Source organism: Phalacrocorax aristotelis, chromosome 1 (assembly GCF_949628215.1).
Source record: "Phalacrocorax aristotelis chromosome 1, bGulAri2.1, whole genome shotgun sequence".
NCBI lineage: Eukaryota > Metazoa > Chordata > Aves > Suliformes > Phalacrocoracidae > Phalacrocorax > Phalacrocorax aristotelis.
The window spans coordinates 852,775-878,199 of NC_134276.1; the positions used below are offsets into that span (position 1 = coordinate 852,775).

At 59.9% G+C, this 25,425-nt stretch overlaps 2 protein-coding genes across 9 annotated transcripts in view; one reads left to right on the forward strand and one right to left on the reverse strand.

The window, feature by feature from the left end:
* Positions 1 to 924: 924 nt before the first annotated feature.
* On the reverse strand, positions 925 to 20,095 carry PGAP2 (post-GPI attachment to proteins 2). Of its 6 annotated transcripts, none has more exons than XM_075101040.1 (6): positions 19,955 to 20,095; positions 17,426 to 17,600; positions 15,457 to 15,709; positions 12,182 to 12,288; positions 3,037 to 3,145; positions 925 to 2,761 (listed from the first exon to the last, which is right to left on the reverse strand). In XM_075101040.1, exons 2-6 carry the CDS (start codon positions 17,588 to 17,590, stop codon positions 2,631 to 2,633), a joined length of 765 nt encoding a protein of 254 aa, XP_074957141.1. In that variant the 5' UTR covers positions 17,591 to 17,600; positions 19,955 to 20,095; the 3' UTR covers positions 925 to 2,630. The 6 variants fall into 6 exon arrangements, with proteins under 6 accessions (XP_074957141.1, XP_074957068.1, XP_074956851.1 ...); XM_075100967.1 differs by having other exon boundaries at positions 12,194 to 12,288; positions 19,955 to 20,064; XM_075100750.1 differs by lacking the exon at positions 19,955 to 20,095 and adding an exon at positions 19,676 to 19,766.
* Positions 20,096 to 20,366: 271 nt separating this feature from the next.
* Positions 20,367 to 25,425, forward strand: part of NUP98 (nucleoporin 98 and 96 precursor) — a 40,674-nt gene continuing 35,615 nt past the window's right edge. For 2 of the 3 annotated variants that reach the window (XM_075100458.1, XM_075100633.1), the window contains exons 1-3: positions 20,367 to 20,507; positions 24,367 to 24,470; positions 25,258 to 25,359. In XM_075100458.1, coding sequence (XP_074956559.1) covers positions 24,398 to 24,470; positions 25,258 to 25,359 — 175 coding nt within the window. In that variant the 5' untranslated portion in view covers positions 20,367 to 20,507; positions 24,367 to 24,397. Of the gene's footprint in view, positions 20,508 to 21,532; positions 21,642 to 24,366; positions 24,471 to 25,257; positions 25,360 to 25,425 lie in introns of those variants that run through there. The other variant, XM_075100542.1, reaches the window with a different exon arrangement.

Genomic DNA, 25,425 nt, shown 5'->3' on the forward strand with positions numbered 1-25,425 from the left:
ACCCCCCGGGGGGGGGGGGGCGAGATACCACCCTAGTGGGGTACGGCGGAGGAGTGGGTGCTGGGACGAGGCAGGGGCCCTGGGGTGGGATGCTGGGAGAGGCAGCGGGATGCGGCCCTGCCCTGGTCCCGGAACAGCGAGATGAGCTCATGGCTGTTCCCCTCCCAGCTGCTCCCTGGCCCGGCTGCAATGAGGTCAGGGCCCCGCCACGGCCCCACCGCCCTGCACGGGGCAGAGGGAAACTGAGGCGCGGGCAGCTCCCCTGCCCAGCACCGTGCCCCGTACCCCAGCTGCGCCCACCTCAGCCCTCCTGGCACTGGGCTCCGCACCCCGCCTTGCGCTGGTCGCCGGCCCCGCTGGCCCCGCAGCATCCGCAGCATCGTCAGCGGCCCCCGGGGCTGGGTGGGGAGCGGAGCCGCCAGCTGCGGGGTGGACTCAGCGTGGGAGCACTGTGCCTCCAGCCCAGCTCCCTGGCCGGCTCCCAGCCTCCTCCAGCTCCGCTGAGCCTGGGCCAGCCTCGCTCAGCACCCGCGAGTCCATGTCCCGCACCCCAGCACCCGGGACTCACATCTCACAGCCCAGCCCCAGCACTCAGGGTCCACATCCCACACCCCAGCGATCCACATCCTGCACCCCAGCCCCAGAGATCTGCACCCTGCAGCCCAGCCCCAGCACCCGGATCCACACCCCACGCCCCAGCACCCTGGGTGCATGTTCTGCACCCCAGCTTCAATACTTGGGATCTGCATCCCACACCCCAGCCCTGGCCCTCCACACCCCAGTCCCAGCACCTGGGGTCCACATCCTGCACCCCAGCCCAAACCCCACCTGGGCCGGAGTCCCGGGAAGAGATGGGCCCCCTGGTTGGGCCGGGGCCGTGCACTGGCTGGGCTGGGTGGAAGTGGCATAGAGTTTGCTGAAGGCTCACAAAAATATCCAGTGCTTTATTTCAACTTCAAAACCAAGGGGCCGATGCTGCCGGGGGGGCAGCATGCCACACGCATGCAGACAGGGGAGATGGATGGAGCCCGGCACGGCGCGGTGGGGACACTCACGATGGACACGTTGCACAGCAGGACCCGCTCGAGGGTCAGCCAGGGCCACCAGCCAAGGCGCCGCAGCTCCTGCTGGAGTCTCTGCCCAAGGCCCGGGAGCTGGGACATCCCAGGGGACTGTTGGTGGTGGCTGCTTTCACATGAAGGGCAGTTGCAGGGACCTACGATGGTCCTTGACGGCCGAGCGTGGGATGGGGTGAGCCCTGGCAAGCAGAGCTCCCCACATTCAAGACAGTTCCTGGTGCTGACAGGCTCGGCCCTCTCCCCCTGCCTGCAACCTCTGCCTGCAGTCCCTGCCCATTCCTCTTCCAGAGAGCCCCCAGGGGCGAGCCTGTGCTACCTCTCCAAGCACAGCACCAGCTCCCCGAGCCCTCCTGGGCCATGGCCCCTGCGAGCCAGAGCAACGGCAGCCCCCTTCCACTAGCGCTGCCCAGCCTGGCCATGCACGCGGAGGAGCTGGGGAGCCTGGGGGTGCTGCCAGCACCCAGCTCCCACCCAGACAGCCCCACCGCCATGCCAGCCCCCTGCACCCTGGCAGCCAGCGCCCTCCTCCCGGGGCAGCAGCAGCACTGCTGAACCCCAGCAGCTCCCAGCTCAAGCCCTACGGCACAGAAGCCATGCGGATGTCAGAGCGAGGACCTCCAGCACCAGCCCACTCACCCCTCCTCCCCAAGCCGGGCTTGAACCCGAGCTCAGCGCCCCTGCAAGCACCCTTTGCTTGCTGGAGGGGGCTTCTGGGAAACGCAGAGCAGGAGACTGTGGATGCTCTCGGCATCTGCTGTGCCCTGTGCACACAGTCCAGCACGTCCCATGCACCTTGCTCCCATGCAGTCTGTGCACGGATTGGCACCTTTGAAGACGCTCCCCTCCAGGCCACACAGGTGTGGACAGGCCGGGACCCTGCCCCAGCTCCAGAGGGGAGAGCAGGGCCCAGTGGCAGCCCCCGGCTGCAGCTCCCGGGCTCACCCCGGGCTCAGGAGGTGCCTGGACCCAGCCCCAGGTGCTGCAGCAAAGGCTTTCCAAGAAGTCAAGGCTCTGGGCTGCTCTGCTTTGGGGGTGCAACCAGAGAGATGCAGGGGCAGCAAGTGCTCCTTCTCCCGAGGCTCCCTTAAGCTTCAAGGCCTGAAAGGCCACCAGTCCTTTTTGAGGACCTTGGCCAAGGAACCCCAGCCTGGAGGAGGAACCAGGCGAAGCAGGGCCAGGGCTAGGCTGGCCCTCCGTGCATCCTGCTCCGCTCAGAGCATCCTCCGAAGAAACAGGCAGCAGGAACCTGCCCCCCTCCTCTGTCCTCCTGCCCATCCCAGTAGCCAGCAGGGAGCCACGGCAGGGGATACTGGCCTCGAGGGTCTCTAGAAAGAGCCACCAGCTCCCCCGTAAGAGAGCTCCAGGTGCAGCCGGGTACCACACTCAGACACTTGCGGGGCCCAGGACCCCGGGACAATGCTTGCGGCAGCTCCACAGCGAACATCCTGGCACCAGCCCTGGGGGCAGCAGGAGAGGGAAGGGGCTCCCTGCCTCCCCCAGGGGAAGAGCAGTCCCTGCCTGGCACCGGCACCGCGGCGGACACGTGGCTGGCTAGAAGTGCTTGTCCTCCAGCAGCGAGCTCACCACCAGCTCCTTGTTGCCGAAGTCCCAGAAGGCAGTCATGTGGAAGGCCATGTTGGAGAGGACAACCAGGTACTCCAGGAAGGCAAAGATGGTGTACACTGGTGGAGAAAACACAGCGGGTGAGGGGAACCTGGGGCACCTACCAGGGCAGCAGGGCATGGGGCGGGGGGCTCATCCCCTGCTTGAACCCAGGTGGGAGCAGAAGGGCAGCCAGGCACCATCCCTTGTCCCTCGCCCCTCCCAGGGGAGCTCTCCTGGCCTCTGGCCGGGGTTTGGCAGGCAAGGAGTCACCCTGGCTCCTTCCCCACGCGCATCCCCCAGGCATGGCCGAGCAGTGGGGGGACCGACCCCAGCCCTGCTCCAGCCCCCTTACCTCCAGGGCCACAGTACCAGTTGTGGTGGAAGTAAACGCACACGGCAAACGCAAACGTGATGAAGGTGAAGAAGAAGAGCAGCTGCTTCCACTTGTACGACTTGCGCTCCTGGAAGAGGCCAAGAGTTGGGTCACAGCCCCGGCCAATGCCTGGTGCCTGCTCCATCCCTCCTGCCCGGCACAGCAGGGACCCTCCGAGGCCGCAAGCAGCTCAGCCCTCCCCTGTGGACACGGAGATGCCACCCCCATCCCCAGGGAAGCTCTGCCCTGGCCCCGGGAGCCCCTCTGCACCCTGGCTCCTTGGGCACAGCCGCCAGGTAGGGACCACGGGCCGCACCAGCTGCTTTGGCAGGGCTGTGACCTGGGCACACGCCGGGGGATCGCTCCTGCGCACAGATAAACCGAGCTGCTGCCCGGGCTCCCCGCGCCGGGGCGTGAGGCAGCCCCGAGGGCAGGCTGCCGTGGGGGGCTGCGGTGTGCCACCAGCTCCCAACCCGGCTATTCCCCCCAGGACTCGCTGCCGCAGCCGAGGGGCGATGGGAGCCACGGGGGCCTCCGGCACCGTGTGACGCCAACAAGCCACGCGGCCCCCGGCAAACGCGGGCGACCCCGGAGGCAGAAACACCCAGCTGCCCGCGGTGGCGCGGGGCTGCACATGGCACAGGGGGCCCTCGCAGCTCCCCAAAGATGGGCCAACGGCTCTACCAGACGGTAGATCCTCTGGCTGTGGCCAGGGCGGCTGCAGGTGGCCCCGGGTCCCCTGGGCGCTGCCCAACCGCCCCGGCACGGGGAATTCACCGGCGTGTGCAGGCGGCGGCAGCCGGCGCTGCACCCCCTCGCTCGCAACTGTGCCGGGGAGGAGGAAACCACATGAAGGGGCGGCAGCTGGGGCAAGCGCCGTGCTGGAGACATCGCACGAGCCGCCCTGGCACCGGGGGGCCCCATCCTGGCCCCCAGCACCACCTTCGACAGCGCAATGGGCAGGAGCAGAGCACAGGGCTGCTGCCAGCAGCCCCCCGCACCCCCATCAACGCACGGCTTGCTGCTTCTGTGCTGGAAGAGTCCATCCTCCCCCGCAAAGGGGGCAGCCCAGGGGCCAGCCCTCCCCCACAACGCACCACCCCGTCTGCAGGCTACCCAGTGCCCCCCGAAGCTGGGGGCTGCAGGTGCAGCAGCCCCCCCAGGAGCCGCAGGGCTGCGGTGGGTAACAGCTCCAGCCCTCTTCCTCTCCTCTCTCATCACACTGAGCATCATGGATAAAGAAACCTAAAGCCCTGGGGTGAGCAGGGAGCCCCTGTGGCAGAGGAACCTCCCACCACAACCGGACACCAAGGAGGATGCAGGGGAGAGCCCAGCATCTCTATGGCAGCACAGGCCACCGACACACCAAGCCCTGGAGCAGGGGGGCTGGAAAGAGGGGGCTGGGGATGCCACAGACGGCCCAGACACAGGCTGTTATTCCCATCCCTGGTGGGAGGGGAATTTCCCCCTCATCTGACGTTTCTCGTGAGACAAAAAAAAAATCCATTTTCAGGGACTGTTGAGAATAAGGAAAATTTAAATTGCCCCATCACACTTTCCATTACCCCCCCCCCCCCCCCCAAGAAAACACACCGGCAGGCTCAGCCAGCCGCCCTGCGAGCACAAACAGGTCACAGCAGGGAGGAAAACCCAGAGAGGAAGGGCAGCCTCGCGGTCGCCTTCGCCATCTGGGGGCACGGGGACGATGCCACCTCCGCCCCACGGGGCCCGGGCAGGTCCTTTCCCACTCGGGCTGATGAGGGTCCTTCTCCCCAGCAGCTCCCGGGACCCTCTGGAGCAGGGCTTCCCGCAGGCAGGAGCAGGCAGCCCTGCCTGCAGCCCACCAGGAAGCAGGAGGCGGCTGGTGCTCAGCCGTGAAGGTGCAGGGCCAGCAGCGCGGGGTGGGGCGAGCAGCGGTGCCAACCCAGGAGTTAAATAACAATAAGCAGCCAGGGCCGAGGCGTTATATAAAGTTTCACACCGGAAAAACGGGTCACAAAACAGCCTTGTTTTCATCCAGGTTCCACGGCAGCGGAAACGGTTGCGCTATGAAACGGCAGCAGCGTCCCGCTCGTCGCAGCAAGGTGAGCGGCAGCTCCCCGCTGTGCTCCCCACCGCGCCGCAGGGCACCCCGCTGTGCTGCACTTGCATCGTGTCGCGCCGCACCACGCTGCACCGCGTCGTACGGCGCTGCGGTGGGCTGCGCTGCACCGTACAGCTCCAAACTGCGCCGTGCTGCACCCCACCGCTGTACGGTACCGTGCAGCACCTCACTGCGCTGCACAGCATCGCACCACGCTGCACGGCCCCCCCAGTCCATGCCTTGCAGGAGGCTCCTGCTTGCAGCGGACTTAAGGCACCCCCAGATTCCTCATGAGGGGCCCCCAGCGACCTGGTGGGGGGTACCAGGCAGCTGAACCTCCCACGACATCCCCAGGGAGCACCATATGGGGCCACGGGAGGGGGATCCCCAGCAAAGCCAGGACTGTGGGAAGTGGTGACAGGCCACAGGCGAGGCGGTGGGTACGGTCCATGCTGGCAAGCAGACAGGTGGCCCATCGCCATCAGGCACCAGCAGCTACCGGAGCTCCCATCATGCTGCCTGAAGCACAGGCAGGCCAGTTTCTGCCTCCCCTTCCTCCTCCTGCACCAGGGCAGGGGGTAACGCTCCAGCTCCCACACCTTCCCCATGGTCCCCATCCCCCTGCGCCCCTCCCTGCTGCAGCTGGGTGTTGTGCCCGGGCTGCCCACGCTGCTGCACGGTCCGTGCCTGACGAGCAGCAAACGGTGCCAGATTTCAAGCCGGCGGCTGCTGAGAAACCTCTGTTCAGCAACGGGGGCATCTATCGCGACTTGTGCTGCCTCACAGCCCCAGCGCACCCCTGGGGACCCGCTGCTGGCAGCAAGCACCCTGCAGACACAATCCCGCAGGGCACCAGGCATTATGGATTAACACCTAATTGTCCACTCGCCTCTAAGTCTGGTGAGGCTAGGCTCGGCTCAGGGACTCACCCTCCAGGGAGATGTGGAAGCTGAGCTCAAAGAGCACCCACGAGGCCCCAGAGGCACAGGGTCAGGGCGCTGCAGCACGAGCCTGGGGTGGCAGCTCCTATGGGACATGCTCAGGGGTCCGGCAGCAGGACAAGGGGCAGCACAGGGGCAGGAGACACGCAGGTTAGTGCCCAGGAGGGGAGCTGGCAGCTCTAAGCAGCCTGGCAGGAGGCTGAAGCCTCCACACTCCAGCTCCCTGTGAGGAAAAAGAAGGATAAGAAAATCCCAAGGATGAGTAGCCGTGAACTGCTCAGGACACACACTGAGACAGGGAGGATGGTTTTACAGCCTGGCAAACCTGGAGTGAGAATGGTGCACCCTTTCCTCCCCAGGAAGGAAGAACCCTTACCCTGACCCTAAGCCTAACCCAGCACGGTGCAGTACAGAACCTGCTCCCCTGCAGGGCTGGGGCAGAGGGATGCTGCCAGGGCAGAGGGATGCCTGGCACGGGCAGCAGGCATTGGCTGCCCAGGGATGGGGTGCTCCAAGCTCAGCTGGCTTCAGGCTCCCCCTGGGCCCTTGCTGGGGCTGCCGGGCTGGCACAGCTGCAGCTGGCAACGCTCAGCTGCCAACCCTGGCTTCGCAATTTCCTCCTGGCAAGACAGACTGGAGCACCCAGTGTCCCCTGCAAGTCACTTCAGTTTCACACAGCTCCCCCCTCTCCAAGCCAGCCCTCCGTGGCTGGATGTGTGTCTGGCCCAGAAAAACCACAGGCAAATTATATTTAGTCCAGCATCTTGCAGGCTTTGAGCTGAGGCACATTCACCATGCACACGAAGGTGAGTCAGGAGCAGGAGGCCAGATGATGGAGGAGAGAAGAGACTGGCTGCGCCAACCCAGCCTGGCGGGGACAGCCCTGCAGCCCCAGCCTGGGACGCTGCCCCGTGCGCCTCTGAGCCCACGGAATGCGCCCGGTGTCTCCTTCCCCCATCCCGGGCAAGCCCCCAGCCCTGCAAACCCAGCTCCAAGGGCTGGAGGATGGCTGCTGGGAGCGGGCAGGTAGCAAACGGCAGCAAGGAGGGATAGAGACTCCTGCTTCTTTCATTCCCTCCGGAGAGGAAGAAGAGGGACCCTGAAGAGTTCGCACCCCAGTTCCTGATGGGGAAAGGGAATCAAATGGCAAAGTGACATTATCAAAATGCAACAGCTACGCTCTCCTGGGACCTCCCAAGCACTGGCTTGCTGCTGAAGCCGACCCTTCCTGGGGGACAAGCGGCATCCTCGAGGCTACGGGCTGCACACTCATGCCAGCTCCCCTTCGAGCATTTCTGCCTCCCCTGCAGCGAACCCAAAGACAAGCTGCCCTAGCACTGAGAGCTTAGCGCTGGGATATTTATAGAGGGCTTGTGTGAGCTACCGCCAACACCCCCGTGAGCTGCTGTCACTAGGCTGCCGGCAAGCTGACAGTGGTACCGAGGAGTCAAGCTGAAACCACGCGTGCTCACTGACTGTGTTTGCGGTACCCTCTGCACGGCTCCAGCAGCAGCTGGAAGCTCAGCTCAGCTGTCCTGCTCTGGGAGCACGAGCAGAAATGGCTTAACCAGCGCTGAAGGGGACAGAGCGGCAGCGGAACGAGTAGAGCACCTGCCAGCCAGGCACCGGTCGGTCCCCCCGTGCTCACGCAGCCAGGGTTTGCACCTGAGCAGCACCTCCGCCTTCGCACTTGCTGCATGAGATGCTTTCCAGAAGCTGCCTGCCTAGGGCTGGGCTCAGCCTGCACGCCCTGCGGAGCGGGCTGACGGCAGCCTGGGTGCTGCGGGGCCGAGCCCCAGCGACACAGCGGGAGCTGGCTCCAATGGGCCCGAAGCAGCCGGCCCGGTGGCCGCTGCGCACGTGAACGCACGTCTCCTGGCCGAAACGTAGCCGCTAGTGACACCAGCCGCTGGGGCAGGGAGGAAATATGTTTGCAAACAAGAAGTGAAACTGCTCTGCTCTACTGCACTGCTCATCATCTTCACTGTGGCAGAGCCAGCTGCGGAAGGAGGGTTTTAAAGGGCGTGCAGCTGGCCAGGAGCAGAGAGTGACTGCAGAGATGCCAGCCGGGGAGGGTAATGCCATGCCAGTCATGGCCAAGCACCAAGGACTGGGTGCGCTGCCTCTAGTCCGCTATGATCAGTCCTTAGCTGGAGACCTCGGGCTCCATTTCCCTTTTTCCCCTGAGAGCTCTCTGCTTTGCCCCTTCCCCTCCTCCTTTCAGCCTGCTTTCTCTTTTCTTCCCTCCTGCAGGGCTTTATTTTCCTTTCTCTCACTATTTGCCACCTTGCAACTGGAAACCGTCTGTACTTCCCCATTACAAACAAGTTCCTCAGCACCTTCCTGCCCTTGCAGAAAGGCAGTTGCAACACGAGCCCTGACGAACACAAGGCTTTTGCAAGACCAATTCCTGTCACTTGCACACTGAAACTCCACAAACCTGGGGAGCTTAACCCCCTCCGGCAGCGCTAAAAAGCGGTGCCAGACACGGGGCCTGAGAAGGGCTCTGCAGGCCCCTTCCTCCCTCCCCAGCCCCAGCTCGGCTCCCCGAGGGGGCCGTGCACAAATCCCCTGCTCCCTCCTCCAGACCAAGCTGGAGGAAGGCTGGGCCCAGCCTTCCAGCTCCTCGCATGGGGTTTGTCCCAGAGATCGTCCCAGGTTTGGCCCCGGAGGACCTGAACCCCCCTGGGGCCGCTCAGTAGTTTCCTCTGCTGAAGACGAGGGAAAGATGGTACACCGTGGGACCAGAGTTGTCCCCCTCACCCATTCCCCCCTGCCACCGCCGTCTCCAGGGGTAGCAAATGTGAACAAAAAAACCCGACACGAATGGAGCCAGAATCTGGCCCCGAGATGCTGTGATCCGCAAGAAGAGATCATTTGCACTCTGCCCTAAAACAGCCCCGTGAACCCCCGGCCTGGCCAGCTCAGCAGGCGCTGCCCAACTTCTCCCTGCTCCTGCTGAGGCCGGCAGTTCCTGGCAGCCGCTCGGCTCGGGGCGAGGAGGATGTGGCGGTGGCCCCGCGCTCGCCGTGGCCTCGTGCAGCTCCGCCGCCCCTCTGCTGCCGAGCCAAGCACGCCACGGGTGTCGCAGGAGCCGGGCCAAGCCGCCCTGCTGCCGCCGGCCTTGGGAAGCAAGCCCGCGGCCCCAGGAACCCAAACAGCGGGATAAGCCCCAGGAGACCTTGCCCGTGCCAGAGGAGCCGCGGCCCCGTAGGAGTCCTTCGCAGCAGGAGCCCAACCCGCACATCGTGGGGCAGGGATGGAGCGACAAGGCAGGTCTGCAGAGCGATTATAAGGGCGAGGGCCCACTTATCAAAGGATGCTGCCCACGGCTGTGTGCCCGGCAGCGTGTCAAGCCCTTGTCCCGCTTTGTCTAGACACATCCAACCACGCAGCCGCACCTCCACCACCCAGTGCTTTCCTTTTCGGAGGAACTAGCCTGTCGCCCTCGCTCCCCGGGCGACAGCTCCATCTGCCGACACACAGCCCTGCAGGGAGCTGGTGCAGGGGACCAGCTCCACCGACGGAGCTCGCCCTGGCTCCAGCTCAGGGCTGGCCCCAAAGGGGTTCTCTCTCCGTGGGGAGACACCCAGCTTTGGGGGGGTCCATGCACCCCTGCGGGCAGCTCCCCTCCATCGGCAGGGCCTTTCCAAGACAGGAGGAGGAAGCTGTGCCAGGTGGTGGCACATTCAGCTAGGGCATCACCGTGCCCCCCTGCGCTTCCGTGACCAGGGACGTGCCGTGGTCGACGCATCCTCAGAGTGGGCAAATGCTCCTTTGCTGGGCTTGGGGACGCGCACCAAGACACAGGAGCTTGACACAGCACAGCTTGACCCTGCAGCAGCAAGGAGAGCGTGACAAGGACAAGGTGCCACCTCGCCCGCTGCGGCACACAGCCGGAGACGCTGCAGCTTGGCAGCAGCCCCCAGCCCAAGTGAGTCCTGCGGGTCGGGGGGGCAGGTTTGCTGCACCCCTCGGCCCATGACCAAAACAAGCCACCCAGCAGCACCGAAGCAGGAGTTGCACAGGCCCCTCCAGCGCCAGCGGGTGCAGAAGAGCCCAGGTGACAGCACCCAGCGACACCAAGCCCGTAGGCTTTGTGGGTGCAGGCTGCTCCCCCATCAAGGTCACCTTCACACAGCAGCTTCACAGACTGGCCGTGGACGTGCAGACACACGGGACGGGCTCCGGACAGCCATGCCTGCACCTCCTGCCTGCTTCCCTCAGCCCCCTGGGAGCGGGTTAACGAACCAGCCCCGGTGGGTGACGTGGCAGAGGAGGGCAACCTGCAGGCAGAAGTGTTGCCAGGTGGCAGCAGGGCTCACCGGGTCAAAACACCGCCAGCGGGACTCTGCTCATGGTGTTCCCTAACATGAACTTGAGAGAAACCCACCTGAATTACCAGACATTTAGAGGCAGGCTGCTCTCCTCCCTGACCCAATCACTCCAGCCCCGATGCTGTGATGGGCCAGGGGCACGTTACAGCAGAGCTCTCTGCCTGCAGTCCCTGCTACACGCAGCGACGTGTATCCATCACCATCAGGGCGTGCAGGCTCAGAGCTCAGCGCGGGGAACAGCCAGCGTGCCCAGCTCACAGCCAGCACCTGGATTTTTGCTCCAGCGAGCTAACAGCCGGCCTAGCGCGGCCGCTACCGCGCTGCAACCAAAACCCATGGGCTTGCTGCAATGCTACAGTCTTGCAAAGGCGCAACGCCTGCAGACAGGCGCTCCCCGGGGGTGAGTGCTGCTCGGGGAACTGTCTGAGGTGCAGTGCTGGGGGGAGGAGATGCAGGGTTTTGTTTTTTTTTCCAAGAACTCCAAAGACAAGCCAAAAAAGATGAAATAAATAAAAGAAGCCACAGGAGAGCCACCAAGGAGTGATTGCTGAGCTTCCGTTATCCCCGTATCACCAGAGATAAGGGATCACTACCCAGAGACGGGAGCCCTGGGATTTTCAAAGGCCCCCTTCATAGGGCATCTTGCAGGCAAACAACTGCTGGAAGCTTCTTTTCCAGGTCTCTGAAACAAGCCAGCAAGGGGGCAGGCTTGGTGAATTGCCAGAAGGGGATGATAATCAAACGTGATGGAGCACGAGCCTTAGCAAGGCGCTCACTGTCACTGCCCGAGCAGGCCCCACGCACGGCACTCATCCTGCTCGTACGCAGGCGGCGTGTCCCAGCAGACCCCGAGCACAGCACCCACCCTGCCCTCCATCCCTGCATGCAGTCCCTGCAGAGAGACTTGCTCCCAGCCCTGCGATAAGGGCGCACACCTCCAACAGTTTACCCTGAAGGTCTCTGCTTTGCAAAGCAATCGCCTTCCTGGGGCAGCACAGTCCAGGGAGCCCTTCCCCATTTAGTACTGGGACTGCGAGGGTTCAAGTGGGGATCAGCTGGGTGAGACGCATCCCCGAGGAGTAAAGGACATGTCCAGGGAGCCCAGAGACCCAGGCAAAGCCCAGCACACAGGCAGAGAAGCAGCTTTCTCATACAGAGTTTCAAAGCTGAACGTCCCGCCCTGCCCACGGTCTGGGACTCGCGCCACAAACCAGCACAGCACCAAAGCTGCACCCAGGCGATGGAGCCAGAAGCCCCTGGCTGGATCCTCTGCCCGACCCGTGAGTCCCTGAGCCCACCGGCCCCCTCACAGGGAACAAGACCCACAGCCGGCCTGCTCAGCGCAGCGATTCCTGGAGGAAAGGGCTAACACAACACCTGCTGCTGGCAGCTGTTCCCAGTTTGCAGGACCAGCGGGTTTCCAGTTCCCCAGCAGAGAGAAGCCAATTTCAGCTCAGAAACAGGCATCCTCAGGCAAGGAGAAGGGGTCAGCAAACCTGACCCAAGGGGGCACTAATGGGTGGTTTTCAAACGTCAGCTCTAATTGAAAACCAGACAATAAAAATTGACAGATTCCTCCCCACTTTGTTTTGGTAAACCATGAATTTTGGTGACCATGTTTTCCAGTTTCACCTGGCGGTGTTAACTCCTTTAGCACCCAGTTAAGAGTATTTCACAAGCGAGCGACAGCCGAAGCCCTCCACCGCCAGCCCAGAGCCCCCTCCCCAGCACTGCACAGAGAGAAGAAAGGAAAGTTTCTGTACCTCGGGACTTACTGTGTGTTTCTTAGTCATTCTCCAGAGAATGCACGTCAGGAGCATGTGGCCCAGAGCCGACGTGATAAAGACGATGAAGGCATTTTCGTGGATTGCTGAATCAACAAGACAACAGGTTCCCTGTTAAATCTGAACCAAGAGCACAGGGGGAACGCAGGGCAGGCTATGGGAAGGTGAACGACTGCTTTCTGCAGTATGTGGTCCTGCTGGGAGTCCCAGCACCCAGGAGGTGCTGTGCCCCCAGCACAAGCAGCGGGCTGAGGACCAGGGTCTTTGGGGCACAGCGTGGCTCCACACCCCCTGCGCCCACGCAGAAAAGGGGAAGGGGGATCTAGCGACACAGCTGCTCGTGTGTGCCTCACGGTCCCCAGTAAGCCCGGGGCTGGGGGAGATGCGAGTTGCTGGAAGACTTATTCCAAAGGTGCCAGGAGGGTATTTATGTGCTCTGGCACCTGGTCCAAGAGTCTGTTGCTTCACATGGCTGTGAACCTCGGGCACCCTTGAGAGCAGCTCAGCACCACCAATACTGTTCTTGGGACAGGGAAACCGAGGCATGGGGTGTGCGGAGTGAGCCAGCCCAAGATCCAGAAAGGGCCATCTTCCGGCCTCCTGCGTTATCTACCTGCCAGTTAACAGCTGTCATCAGCCTCATCCCCAGCACGAAGGCTGTCTCGTGTGTCACTGAACTAGCACAGATTTAGGCTGGAAACATGGCTGGAGCGACACTAAGCCAGAGCAGCTCACAAAATCCCAAAGCCACGCACAAAGCCCATGCAACTTCAGAAGAGTTATTTTCAGATGAGTGCATCTATTTAAGAGTTTCCCAGCCCCTTCTCCAGGAACTGAACCACAGGCTGAATTCCCAAACACCTGAACCTAAGAAATTATCTTCCCTGCTCTCCCTCTCAATTGCAGGGGAAGGGAAGGAGTGATGGTAAAGGCAGCTGTAGAGGCGAAGACCTGAGCAGTGCCCTGCAGAGATGATTAACCTAAGCCCGTTCTCATCTCAGCATGGCAGCTAAGGTCCGAAACTTTCCCCACAAACCCGAGATTAGTCTGTAATAAGGATCTGAGAAAACTGGGTTAGCCTCACCTCTCAGTATGGCTTTTGCCCAGCCACAACACCGCACCTTGGCCTCCCCCTCGCAAAGCTCTGCCCAAGCCAGGCAGAGCCATCGGCCACGAAACGAGGCGCAGGCAGAGCCATTTGGATGACAATGCACTCTGAGGTATCCAAGCCCCCAAACCACACCTGAATTCCTAAGAGCATGCTCCCAGTCCTGACAGGTTGGAGAAGCCCTGCCAGCGGGTGGTCTGCAGTCCCCGCCATGGTGGGGGCAGCTGGGGACACCGGCAGAGGTAGGTGGGGTGGCAACGGGATGCCTCACTGTGGGGGACAGGGAGTGCCGGCAGCAGACGAGGAAGGTGAGCAGGACCCAAACATCCCCTAGACCAAAGGCCTCGTCACAGAGATTCATGTCCAGCAGCCCCAGCTCACTGAACTCTGCGGCATACAGAGCTGTGGCTTCCAAACCTGCTCCAGCCCTGCAGCTAGGGGTTACCGCACGCTGTGCTCCCTCCTGAAGAGCAAATGGTTCCACAACACTCATCTAACAGGACTTGGGGAAAAACTTTAAACCCTGGCATGGTCTGGGGGTTCAGCTGAGACAGGCATGCTTTGGAGGATCTACCTCCTCACCCAAAAGGCTCAGGAGGTCCTTGGACTCTGCGACACCACAGCCCTGAAGCCACCAGGCTTACTGGTGAAGACCCAGTGGAAACCAGTGAGCACCCACATGGTGGGAAACTTCACCGGACCGACAGCTGTTGTGCCAGCGACAGGCCCTGGCACAGACTGCTCCGGGCACAGCTCCTGGGCGATGAGCAGGTGAGCAGAAAGGCAATAACCACTGCACTGCGAAAGACAGAGGCATCTGTGAGTGGGAAAATAAGCAGCGTGGGCAGGGAGCTGTCAGCTGTTGGGGCTCACGCACTTGCTAGCTGTTTTTCCTGGGCAGCCTGCTGTTTTGGTGTGCAAGGTGCAATGTCTCTAAATACCCGCTTTGACAGGGAATCAGGACAGTGCCTGCAGTGCTCTGCACTTCCAGTGAGACACCCTGCTCCGATGGCAGCAGTGGGCTGGAGGGAGCCTCAGAAATCATCCACCTGATCCTCTGCACCGGGGCTGGACACCTCAACCCCACAGGTGCCTTCCCAGCCTTCTTGGAGGGCTCCGGTGGCCGTGGTCCATTTCTGGTTCGCTGCTTTGCAGCCGTAAAGCTTCCTGACCCCCACTGCCTTTTGAGAGCTTGTTTTCCTCACCCCTTGCGAGTAGGAAGACACTCTCCGCACAAAATCAGCTGCATCCCTGCCCCCATCTCATCTCCCTTGCTGTGAGGACACAAACCCTCTTCTGTCAAGCTCTGGCCTGGCCTCTCTCTCTCTCTGCAAGACTTTGACTGCATCCTCCAGCGTGGTCCCACAGCCGGACACCATATCCATCATCGCCACCCTCAAACTGTGCGCAGGGACAGCTGACACACGACTCTCTTGCTGACAGCTCCCAGAGCTGGGTTTGTTTCCTCTGCAACAGCACGACCTTGCTGGCTCATGGATTTTGAGTCCTCCCACGTCAACCCTGGTGCCTCCTCCAGACCTCAGGGTTAAACAGCAGCTGGGTATCAACCAACCACGTAGGAGAAGAGCGTTTCCCAGCCTATCGTGACTGTTTTGCACACACTGATTTAACCTGAAAAATTCTTAATTTGTTTTCAGGTCAACACATGAAATTTTACCCAGAAAATTTTGTAGGAGGGTATTTAAAACACAGCTGGAACAGAGCGTGGGCTGGAAGCCAGCTCAGCGCCAAAGCCAAAGCCCAGCAGCAGAGACAGAGCAGATAGCAGGGACGAGCACTAACCCGCCTTTGCTCAGCTGTGGTGAGACGTGTTAAGCACGGCCTTGCACACAGGTGGGAACCAAGCGCTAAAGCCTGACCCTAGGCTTGATATAAAAATTCAGCCTACAGTTTCGGCCAATTATCAGCAGCCAAGAATTTTGGGAAGAACACGGCTATTTGCACATTACGGACATAACTTTGCTCTATAAATGCCGGTTTTAATAGAACCTCTTCATTTTTACTGCTTTTTCCTTCCAAACTAACTACTTCCAAAACTCTGGCATGAAGCAGAGCTCTGCAAAGCCTCAGCAGCTGCAAGCAAGGCCAGCGACGGTCAGCACGGAGCGCAGGAGGACACACCTACCATAGTTTTCAGATGAGGACACGTATGTCAGAATAAGGAGAGCGAAGTTTTCGAGCAGGTTGAGCAGCAGGTTGAAGTGGCACAAGCGCAGGTAGCGAGGGTGCGAGCAGTGGCAGCTCTGGTAGTGGTTCCAGTAGGCGACCGCCACCAGGAACCGGGGAGCCGAGTGGAGGCCGATGCAGAGGCGCCAGACGTAGCGCTGGGGGGTCTCACCTCCGATAGCAGCGCTGATGGAGGGGAGGTAGTTAGGGACCTGGAAGAGAGACAGCAGCTTGTGGGGAAAGGCATAGGGAATGCATCATATTGTCAGACTTAGAGCTCTCCAAGATGCTAAAGTTGTTTTGTGTTTGGTTGGGGGGGGCAGTAGGTGTAGTCTGTTTTGTGTTTTCCTAAATCAGTTTATTCCTATTTCAAAAGCCAGGGGATGTAATGTGGCAGCAACCCTGGTTCATCCCCCCAGGACCACACAGCCCCCAGCACGCTGCTCCCAGCCCTGCCAGGACAGTCCCTGGGCGCTGGGGTGCCCTGCTCAGGTTTCTTAGCTTTATACTTTTGACTTTCATTCCTTCCCTTTACTCAGTCATGGTCCCCCATGTGTTCTCTGCCCCCAGGTTTGGGGAGAGAGGAGAGGACAGTGCACAGCTTTGTTAGCCCAACGCTAATGGAGAGAAGTGACAGCGACAGCAGGCAAAGGCAGCATTCAGGGAGGAACATAAAAGCAGGAAAAACATAAATGCAGCCCCGGAATAAACTCCCAACCCCCAGAGTTTCCCAGTTCAGGGACTCCCCGAGCCAGGCTCAATTGCTATGCACCAGGTAACCCACTCTTCCACGATCCCGCTTGGTCTGCCCGGGAGCCCACGCCGAACTGCATGTCCCCAGTGACCCACCGAGAGGCGTTCCCCAGGTCGGCTACTCCGCCTGAGGAACCAGCTCCTTTGCGGTTGCCTTGAACCTGCCACCTCTGTAAGACGTCCCCTACTCCTCATACTGGCAGAGAGCAAGCAGTGGATCCCTGCCTGCCCTCCCCAGGCTAGCCACAACTTCAGAGGTCTCTGTTCCGCCTCTCCCTGCTCTCAGCCCACTGTCTCTTCCCACCTGCAGCTGAAGAGCCCTCACTTCACCACCCCAGGAACAGGCACTGTTCCTGGACACCCTGGACACCTGTCACAGCACTGTGACACCTCTGAATGTCCTCGCTGCCCTGCCCCATACACCCGCGTCGTGAGGAGGGGGCAGAACAGCACACTGCGTGCACACATTACTTATTTCCCTAGCTCAAACTTCCCTGGCATTTCATTGCTCTGTCACCCACCTCAGCAGCCTGCCTCGCCCTCCCTGCTCCCGGATCTTGGCATCACCCCACTGCGTACGGGCACAAGGAACAACACACACCCCACAGATCCCTGGGGTCATCTCCCACTGGTGGGAGAACGACCGCCTGCTCCTGCCCTCTGTTCCCAGCTTGTAACCAGCTCCTTATCCACGCTTGTGCCATGGCTGCTTGAAAGCCCTGGGGAGGAACCCGATCTCATCCTTTTGGAATCCAGGCAGTCCCTCTCAACCCAAGCTCCCCAGGCACGTGCTTGCGACGCCTCTGAAGAACTCCAGTAGATCCGAGGGGCAGCAACTCCTTTTATAAAAGCTGGGCTAACTCATCCACCAGACACTATATTTATCTACAGCTTCACCAGGTTTATTCCTTATTATAATCACCACTGGTGTGCTCAGTACAGACATCAGCCTGGCCAGTCTGTACTTCCCTAGGTCCTTTTTAAAAAGACAAAACCTCAGTCGACAGTCCCGAGGCATCACAAGTACAATAAAATAAAGCAGCTCATTCAAGATCCTGTAACACATCTGGTGGAAAAGCCTGGAAGAAGAGAGGATCCCTGCCACCTTGCCGGCTGCCCCAGCCGAGCAGCCACAACCTTGGAGGGCTTTGCATTTTGCATTGAGTGTCACTTACTCTGCAGTGGGTCGCTGTCGTCTCCTGGAAATGGAACAGCAGAGACCAGATCACACAGAAAAGGAAACCGAAGAGCGGACAAAACACAGTCCCAACGGCCAGCGTGGTAAAACGGAGTCGGAAGAGGATCCCATCTCGATCCAGGGGCAGTGGTACCTGTAACATCTTGAATGACCTGAAAACAAACAAAAAAGCAAACGTTTGGTGGGGGTTCCCCGTCCTCTCAGCCCCAAACAGCCCTGGGCAGGGATGCACACATACAGCTGGCAGAAACACCCGTGTTCAGCAGCTGCACAGCCCTTCGGCGGGCAGCTGAAAGCACCGTCCTGGAGATGCAGGAAGCCCGAGACTCACGTACGACAGCACCTGGCCCAGAGCAGCAGCCTGCACACAGTGGGGAGGAGCGGGCAGCAGGACGCCCGTCCCGCTCTGGACCACGAGACCGATCTGGCTGGAAAGGCACGTGAGTTCTTTTCGGCGGGGTACGTCCATCCAGACCGTTCTCGGGCTGTGCTCAGAGCTGCCGTGCAGGACAGCGCTGACGCAGCCAGGGTGCTGCCTGCTGCCGCCCCTCCAGCCCATCCCCAACCACCCGCGGCACCGTCCTCGCTCCGCTGCCACCACGCTGCGAGCGCACCGCAGCCCCACGTCCAGCACCCTCCCAGCCGAACACTCAGCACCTTTACGGGCAAGACTCCAGCTGCAGGATCAGGACCTTGCAAGCCCTGTACCTTGCACAATGATAAAGCTATTGCTCATTAGGTGGGGCAAGCCGGGACAAGTGGTTTATCAAGCCTGGCAGCCCCTGTCTGGCTCAGGGCTCTCCATCAGCTCTGTCCCAGCACTCCCTGGCTGCTCTCTTGCCCTCGGCCACTGCCGTTCATCCTTTAACCTTCTCACGTGCCCCTGGCCGCAGCCCAGCTGCCCTCAGACCGCTGGGGTCAAAACCACGTTAAATCAGTCCCGATCATCACACGCATCTTCCTTCGAGCTCTCCTCCCGCTGCGCCTGGCCCCGACCTCGCCTGTCCCCGCAGGCTCCCCCCTGCCTGGGGACAAGGGCCACCCAGCAGCCAAAACGGGGGGCTGTGACAAGCTCCTGCCTCACCTCACCCACCGCTCGGGCTCTGGGACAAATCCGATTTACAGACAATCCCGCAGAAGCCAGTTATAAGTGAGGGCAGGCGTCTGGGCAGCTGCCCCAGGGCAGCACAGCCGCCCCCCTCCCCCTGTGCCTGAAGCCCCCATGCAGCAGCAATGGTCCGCACCGGTGCTGTGCCCACCCTGGCAGCAAAGGGCTGTAGAAAACCCAGCTCAGGCCCTTCCCCTGGGCTGTGCCGCTGCTTTACGGGCCGCTGCAGGGTGCGGATTTATTTGCAGGATGAAAGCGAAGCGAAAGGGCAGCTCGACCGAGGCTCTGCCAGAGCCCTTTGGGGCCGGGACTGCAGCAAGCCAGACCGAGGAGCAGGTGGCGGGGGGATCCCCCGGCCAGCCCAGGCTCGGTCCCCCGGGACCACCGCCGGCAGGGGTACGGCGATGGGGTGGGGGGGCTCAGCTGCCGGCGCTGACACCGCACACTGCGCCGCGGCCAGGACACGTCCGCCCTGTGGGGGACACGGTGTCCCCGCCGTCCCCAAAAAGGGAGCCCCAGATTAGCCCTCACCCCCCTCTCATGAGGGCCTTGCCCAAAGTGGGCAAATTAAAAAAGCTAATATTTTGTGTGAATGCACTGAACAGCCCGGAGCCTGCCCTGCACCAGAGCCCCGAGCACCCCCACTCCCTAGGGACCCCCCCGGGCACCCCAGGCCCCTCCTGAGACCCTCCCCGGGCACCCCAACCCCACCGAGAGATCTGACAGTACCCCACATTCCCAGAAACCCTCCCGGGTACCCCCCCAAAGACCCTCTGCACCCCACTGCCCCCCGAGACCCGCCCCCCCGTACCCTCCCATTCACACACACACACACTACCCCCCTCCACCCCACAACTGCAGCGACCCCTCCGGGTACCCCCTACCCCCCCTCAGAGACCCCCCAGAACCTGACAGTGCTGTGAGTGAACCCCCCAGTACCCTGTAGCCCCCCAGATCCCCTCAATGCCCCCCCCGACACACCACATTCCCAGAGACCCCGCCGGGTACCCCCCCTAAAGACCGCCAGGACCTCACAGTGCTGAGTAACCCCCCGGCACCCCACTGCCCCCCCAGACCCCCAGAGCTGCCCCACCCCCCATCACCCCCCCAGCCCCGCACCGCTCAGCTTCCTCGGCACTGCTCCATGCCCCGGCCCAGCACAGCCACCACACCTCCTCCCCCTCCCCTTCTTCTTTTTCTTCCTCCTCCTCCTCCCTCCTCCTCCCCACCCCCCCGCCCCTTCCTGCCGCTGCAGCCAGGCCCCCCCGCTCCCCGCCCGGGGCCTGCCGGCTCCCCGGGAACCCGGGACCCTGGACCGGGGGCCCGGCCTTACCGACACACCCCCCCCCCCCCCCCCCCCCCCCCAAAGGGCGCCCCCTACCGACTGAACCCCCTCACCGCCCGCTCCTCTTTACTGTCCCTTTAAGACTCTCGGCCCCGCCTCTCTGAGTCGCGATATCTTGGCGCCCAAGCGCTTTCGGATTGGGCCGGTGGGGAGAAGTCCCGCCCTCAACGCCCCGGATGTCGGGCGGGGTTGCGGTACGGCATTCTGGACCCTTCCGCAGCCTCAGCCCCACCCCTCTCTGCCGCGGTAAGTCAATCGGCGCTCAGGGCGCGGCGGACGTCAGGCGCTACTTCAGCCAATCAGTGAGAAACCCTCTCCGTTCCCTGAGGGGGGCGGGGGGGAAGTTGCCTCGCTTTCAAAGGGCAGCAGCCAATGAGCGGCGGGCGGGAGGAGGCGGGGCCAGCCAATGGGGCGGGCGGTGGCGGCGCGCAGGGGCAGCTGGGAGGCGCGCGGAGCGCGCCGTGACGCAGAGGTCTGTGACGCAGTTTCCCTCCCCCTGTGAGGCGGCGGCGGCGGCGGCGGCGCGGCGGGAGCGGCGCGGTGAGGCCCGGCCCGGCGAGGCCCGGCCCGCGCTCCCTCCTTACCTTCCTTCCCCGGGCGCCGGCGGTGAGCAGCGGGGCGGCGGGGGGTGTCCTCCCCGCCCGCCGGGGCGGCGCGTCGGCCGCGGGGGCACCGGGCGGCCTTTGTCCGGGAGAGCGGGGCGGGCTGCGAGGGGCCCGGGGCGGGCTGAGCATTTGGCAGGGGCGAGGCGGGGGAAGGGGCCGCGGGTGTCCCGCGGATGCGTGGGGAGCTGGGACCTGCACCCCCGCCCATGTTTGGGGAGCTGGGGCCTACCCAGTCACCCCCCCACACACTCCTCTCGTGTTTGGGAAGCTGGGGCCTACCCAGATTCCGCCCCGCCACTCCTTCCGTGTTTGCGAAGCTGGGGCCTCCCCAGACCCTCCCACCTTACTCTTCTCCCCTCTCCCAAATGTGTGTTAGGGAGCTGGGTCCTCCCTCCTTCCCCCCGTGTTTGGGGAGCTAGGGCCTCCCCAGACATCCCTATCCCCTTCCCCCTTTGTTTTGGGGAGCTGGGGCCTCCACAGATACCCCTCCCCGGACACCCCCGTGTTTGGGGAGCTGGGGCCTCCACAGATACCACCCCCATATCTCCCCTGCCAGCTTCCCCCGTGTTTGGGGAACTGGGGCCTCCCCAGACACTCCCCCTGCCAGCTTCCCCCGTGTTTGGGGAACTGGGGCCTCCCCAGACACTCCCCCCACCCCCTGTGTTTGGGAGCTTTCTGCCCTTTCGGTTTCTCATCCCTGGTTCCAGTGGAGGGGCTGGGAACGGGGCTGGTCCTCTGGAGTTGGGGGGCGGGATGGGGGGGATTTGTTGGGGTCCAACTGGGGGAGCGCACGGGAACAGCATGTTGTCTGTGATAGAATCCGGGGATAATGGTGGGTTTGTCTTAGGGTCCTGGTTGTGGTGGGGATGTAAGCGCCAGCCTGCTATCAGGAGAGTTATTTGTGTTAATTAAAGAATTTAATTTCTTTGGATGTGGCTGGAGGTTTGTGTAGTGTTACTGTAAAGCTATACTTACAGGGCTTTTCCTCAGGAGTGAGGGGATGGCTCCCCTTCAGCTGGGGATGGTGCCCAGCAGGCAGGAGAGCAGTGCTGCATAAAAACCCCCAACTTCTGGGTCCTGCCCCAGCCCTTTGCCGGTTCGTAGCTGCCGGCGTTGCCGCAGTCGGTGGCTCCAGGTGTGTTTTCACATTTGATTAGCCAACGTTTTACACGTGCAGTTGTGAGCCTGTTGTCGTGTGCGGTGTCCCCCCGCTGCTGACCTGTGTTAAAGGGCCTCTGACGTGTCCACAACTTCATAAAGCCTGAGGTCTGTTTTGGCTGAACCCAAGGCGGGTGGGTAAGGAAGAGTGGGTGTCAAAAGAAAGCGAAGCTCCAAACACCACAGGAGGGTGGAATCCTCTAATAGCTTGTTTGCATTTCAGAAAGTTATGCTTCAGATTTGTTCTGAAACAGAATTTGTCATTTAACGATCCTCAGTACGCTGACTTTGGCAAAGCACTGTCATAAAAAAGGGAATGCTGAAAGAAGAGGGGGTTCGTGAGTTGGAAATAAGGTTGAGAGTAACAAGGTTGACCAACAACTGAAAACTGTGTGGATGCTTTTTATCTGGCCTTCAGTGAGACCTGCTTGGGGATAAAGTGAGATGACCAAAAATAGGCTTTAGAAATGGAGAAGAATGTAGCCGAGGTGGGTGTGCAGAGTCCCAGGAGCATACTTCCATTGGGCATCAGGAGGAAATTTATCTTGCAGGTGTAAAAAATAAATAGGTGGGGTTTTTTTAAGGCATCCTGGTAGGTGGTGTAGTGTAAGGGGGCAAACTGTGAAGTTTGGGGTACTGGGAGGGTGGGTGGGGGTGATGGGTGCTCTTGGGTGCCATGTACAGTCGAGCTGGAGCGCAAAGGTTGGCTCTTGAGGAGGCGAGTGGGAGGTGGCTCCGTGTTTTGTCCTGTGTTCCCAAGCCAGGTTCTGCTGGAAAACAAAAAGCCTCCTTGACGCCCGGGGAAGGCGACGCGCTTACGGAGGAGTGGGAGGCACAGCTGGGGAGTGTACGTGGTGTGGGGGTTGTGATGCGTTGTGGGCTGCAGCGTTACCCTGCAGCGCCCTGAAGGGTCCTCCTGTGTGGCAGCAGTGCCCTCCTCCTGGAGGCAGCTCTTGGCTCGGGGTGCTCTGATAGTTTGTCAGATGGGCTTTTTCTTTCTTCTACCAGAATCATGTTGTTTAAAATACTCTTAATGTGCACAGGGAAGTCCATAAGGACTCGCTTGTGAGTGGGATGACTCTTAACACCACAAAATTGTGGCATTCTGCTGGGTTTACTGGTGTTCTGAATAGCTGAAGATTACCCAAAACATCTTTTTAGGTACTATTTAATATAAATGTCAGATACTGATTTGCTTTTGCCTGTTTTAGTCTCCAGCAGCGCTGGGAGGGCTGTGGAGGTACAGTGGGTATCTACGACTGCTCAAAACCTAGATTTGTCTGTTCTCGGAAGGTGGTGTGGGGTTTTGGGGAAAACAAATTGTTTCGGGGCTGGGCAGATAGATGTAGTGAGCTCACTCTGGAGTAGCCATGCTGGGCTGTCCACTGAGCACTGTGGGGTGCGTGCTTCCTCTTGGGGAGAAGGATGTGAAAGGAGTTGGAGTTGGGGAGCTATAGAGAGGCTGTCAGAACTGGGCGGAGGTAAACGCGTAGGGTTTGGGTTTTACCTAAATTGTTGGCGTCCATGTGGAGTATATTTGGTAGGAGTTTATTGCTGTGCTGGATGTTGAGCCTCCTGGAAGGTGTAAAGGGAGTTTAAAGAGATGCCGGAATGCTAAAAGTTAGTGTGTCGTAACATAGAGCAGTGTTACCCGAATGTGATGGTAAGTCACGCTTTGTAAATATGCTTGGTATGGGCTGAGTCTTAGTTTTTTAAACTTATTAGTTCCGCGCTGCTGTGGATTAGCTAGTGCTGCCAACAGTGGAATTTTTTTTTTTTCCCACCCAGATAATATCATCATTTTCAGCAGTGGAGCTGACAGCTGTTAGCTGCGACACAGAAAGAGTACAAGTTTCCCTGACTGGAGCAGGGCTGAGGCGCTCTTGTGATTTTATTTTAGCTTCGTTGGTTTTGTTGAAAAACTGTAATGTTGTGTTTGTACTCGAAGAAGAGATTGGAGTGAGTTACAGTTACTAAACGTACCTGTAAATAAAACCCACGGGTGTTGTGAGGGTGAACAGGGCCCTGCCTAAACGGGATAAAACTCCCCTGAACGAGTATTTAAAACCAACAGCTTCTAGAAAGTTAAGAAAATCCTGGTACAAATCCGGTGAGCGATAAATGGGAAGCAGATGGGAGGGGTTTTCCTGTAATTCTCGTTCAGTGCGTTTCCACTTGTTGTGTTTGAAGTAGACTGGCAAATAGGGTTTAACAGAAAATCAATTGTGGAAAACCCTGGGAGTGTCACAGAAGCAGCCGTAGCGCGGCGCGAATCCCGTGTATGTTCTCGGCAAAGCGTTCAGGAGCTGAGACGGCTGCACAAAATCGAGTTTGTGTTGCCTGGTGTGGACCAAAAGTGGTAGAAATAGATGTGGGAAGCGCCATTAGTGTTAGATGTTCTGGAGGATGTTGTTGAGAACACGTGGGTCGGGGGGAGTGGTTTCATTAGTTTTTCAGTCCGGAAGACATACAGAAACTCTTGCCATAATTAAGAGTGGAAGGCAGCTTGTGATGTCACTAAAGTATTAGTGTTCTTGTGCCTTTCAGGGTTCTGACTGTGTTTTAAATTGCTTAGTGTGACTTAAACATGTTGTCATGTATTTTATGACGTAAGTACTCGGGTGGCTTACCTCAAGAATGAGGAAGATGAAAAATGGCTTTTCAAGCTAAGCTGTAAATAAAAGCTGAATTCTTCTTCGCAGGTTTAAGGGAAAAACCTGATACATCCTGAAAATGTTTAACAAATCCTTTGGAACTCCATTTGGAGGCAGCACTGGCTTTGGGACAACTTCAACTTTTGGACAAAGTAAGTAATGCATCTAGGCTGACTTGTCAGCACTGCAGGTATTTCTCTCCTGGAGGTGCAGTTTAGAGGATCAGGCGGAGGCGGCGATTCTGTGTGCGATGGAACTGGAGCGATGCTAGGCTGTCCAGCTCACTCCCTTTGCGGTGAATCGGGTTAGGGAGCCTGAGGCTTCTCTGCTAACTGACCTTTTAATTTGGGTAGATACCAGGATTCCACATACAGGCCTTGAACTTTCCTTTTATAAAAGGAGCGGAGACTCAAATGCTTGGATGAAGACCACCTTGCCAGAGGGGTGGGGGGGCCAGAAATTCTTTCAGTCAGGACTGGATTTGTTAGGAAGACTTGGAGGGGAAAAGCCTGGAATGTGAGGAGTGTCTTCTGGAGATACACATTGTAAATACCACAGAGAGTGAGCTTTTAGCTGTTAAAGCAGACGATAAGCTGGTATGTGTGCCCTGTTTGTTAGGAAGAAAACACGGTAATTCTGTTTATATTGCTCCTAAACTCAAGGTATGAGAAGAGCAACTTCCAGGTGCCATAAAAGGGGGTAGAGGCCTTGCAGAGGAGCATTGTCACAGTCTATAGAAGTGCCTGACTCCAATATAGTCTATAGCCTTTTGCTTCGAGAACTGTGCAGAAGTATTAATTGTACCACTTCACACATCCCAGACACTGATGTGACGTGCACGAACTTCTTTTGGAAGGTTAAAAAGGCAGTGACAACGTTTAGTTTCTAGTACGTGTGTTTTGAATATGGTTTCACCTAAACTGTAATGCTGATTTTCAGATGCTGGCTTTGGCACGACAAGTGGAGGAGCGTTTGGAACGTCAGCCTTCGGGTCGAACAATAATACCGGAAGCCTCTTTGGGAGTACACAGACAAAACCAGGTATTGTTACGGCCGTAGTGGAGTGCAGTCCTGAAAGCAGGTGGTTGTTAAAAAAGGTGCGGCAGG

Bases quoted from the DNA above. Each gene is read 5' to 3' on its own strand.
- PGAP2 (XM_075101040.1), bottom strand. From the start codon at position 17,590: ATGTTACAGGTACCACTGCCCCTGGATCGAGATGGGATCCTCTTCCGA. The intron at 15,710-17,425 runs GTAAGTGACACT...TCTCTCTTCCAG, and splicing joins CGACAGCGACCCACTGCAGA to GTCCCTAACTACCTCCCCTC. The intron at 2,762-3,036 runs GTAAGGGGGCTG...TTTCTCCACCAG, and splicing joins CTGGTACTGTGGCCCTGGAG to TGTACACCATCTTTGCCTTC.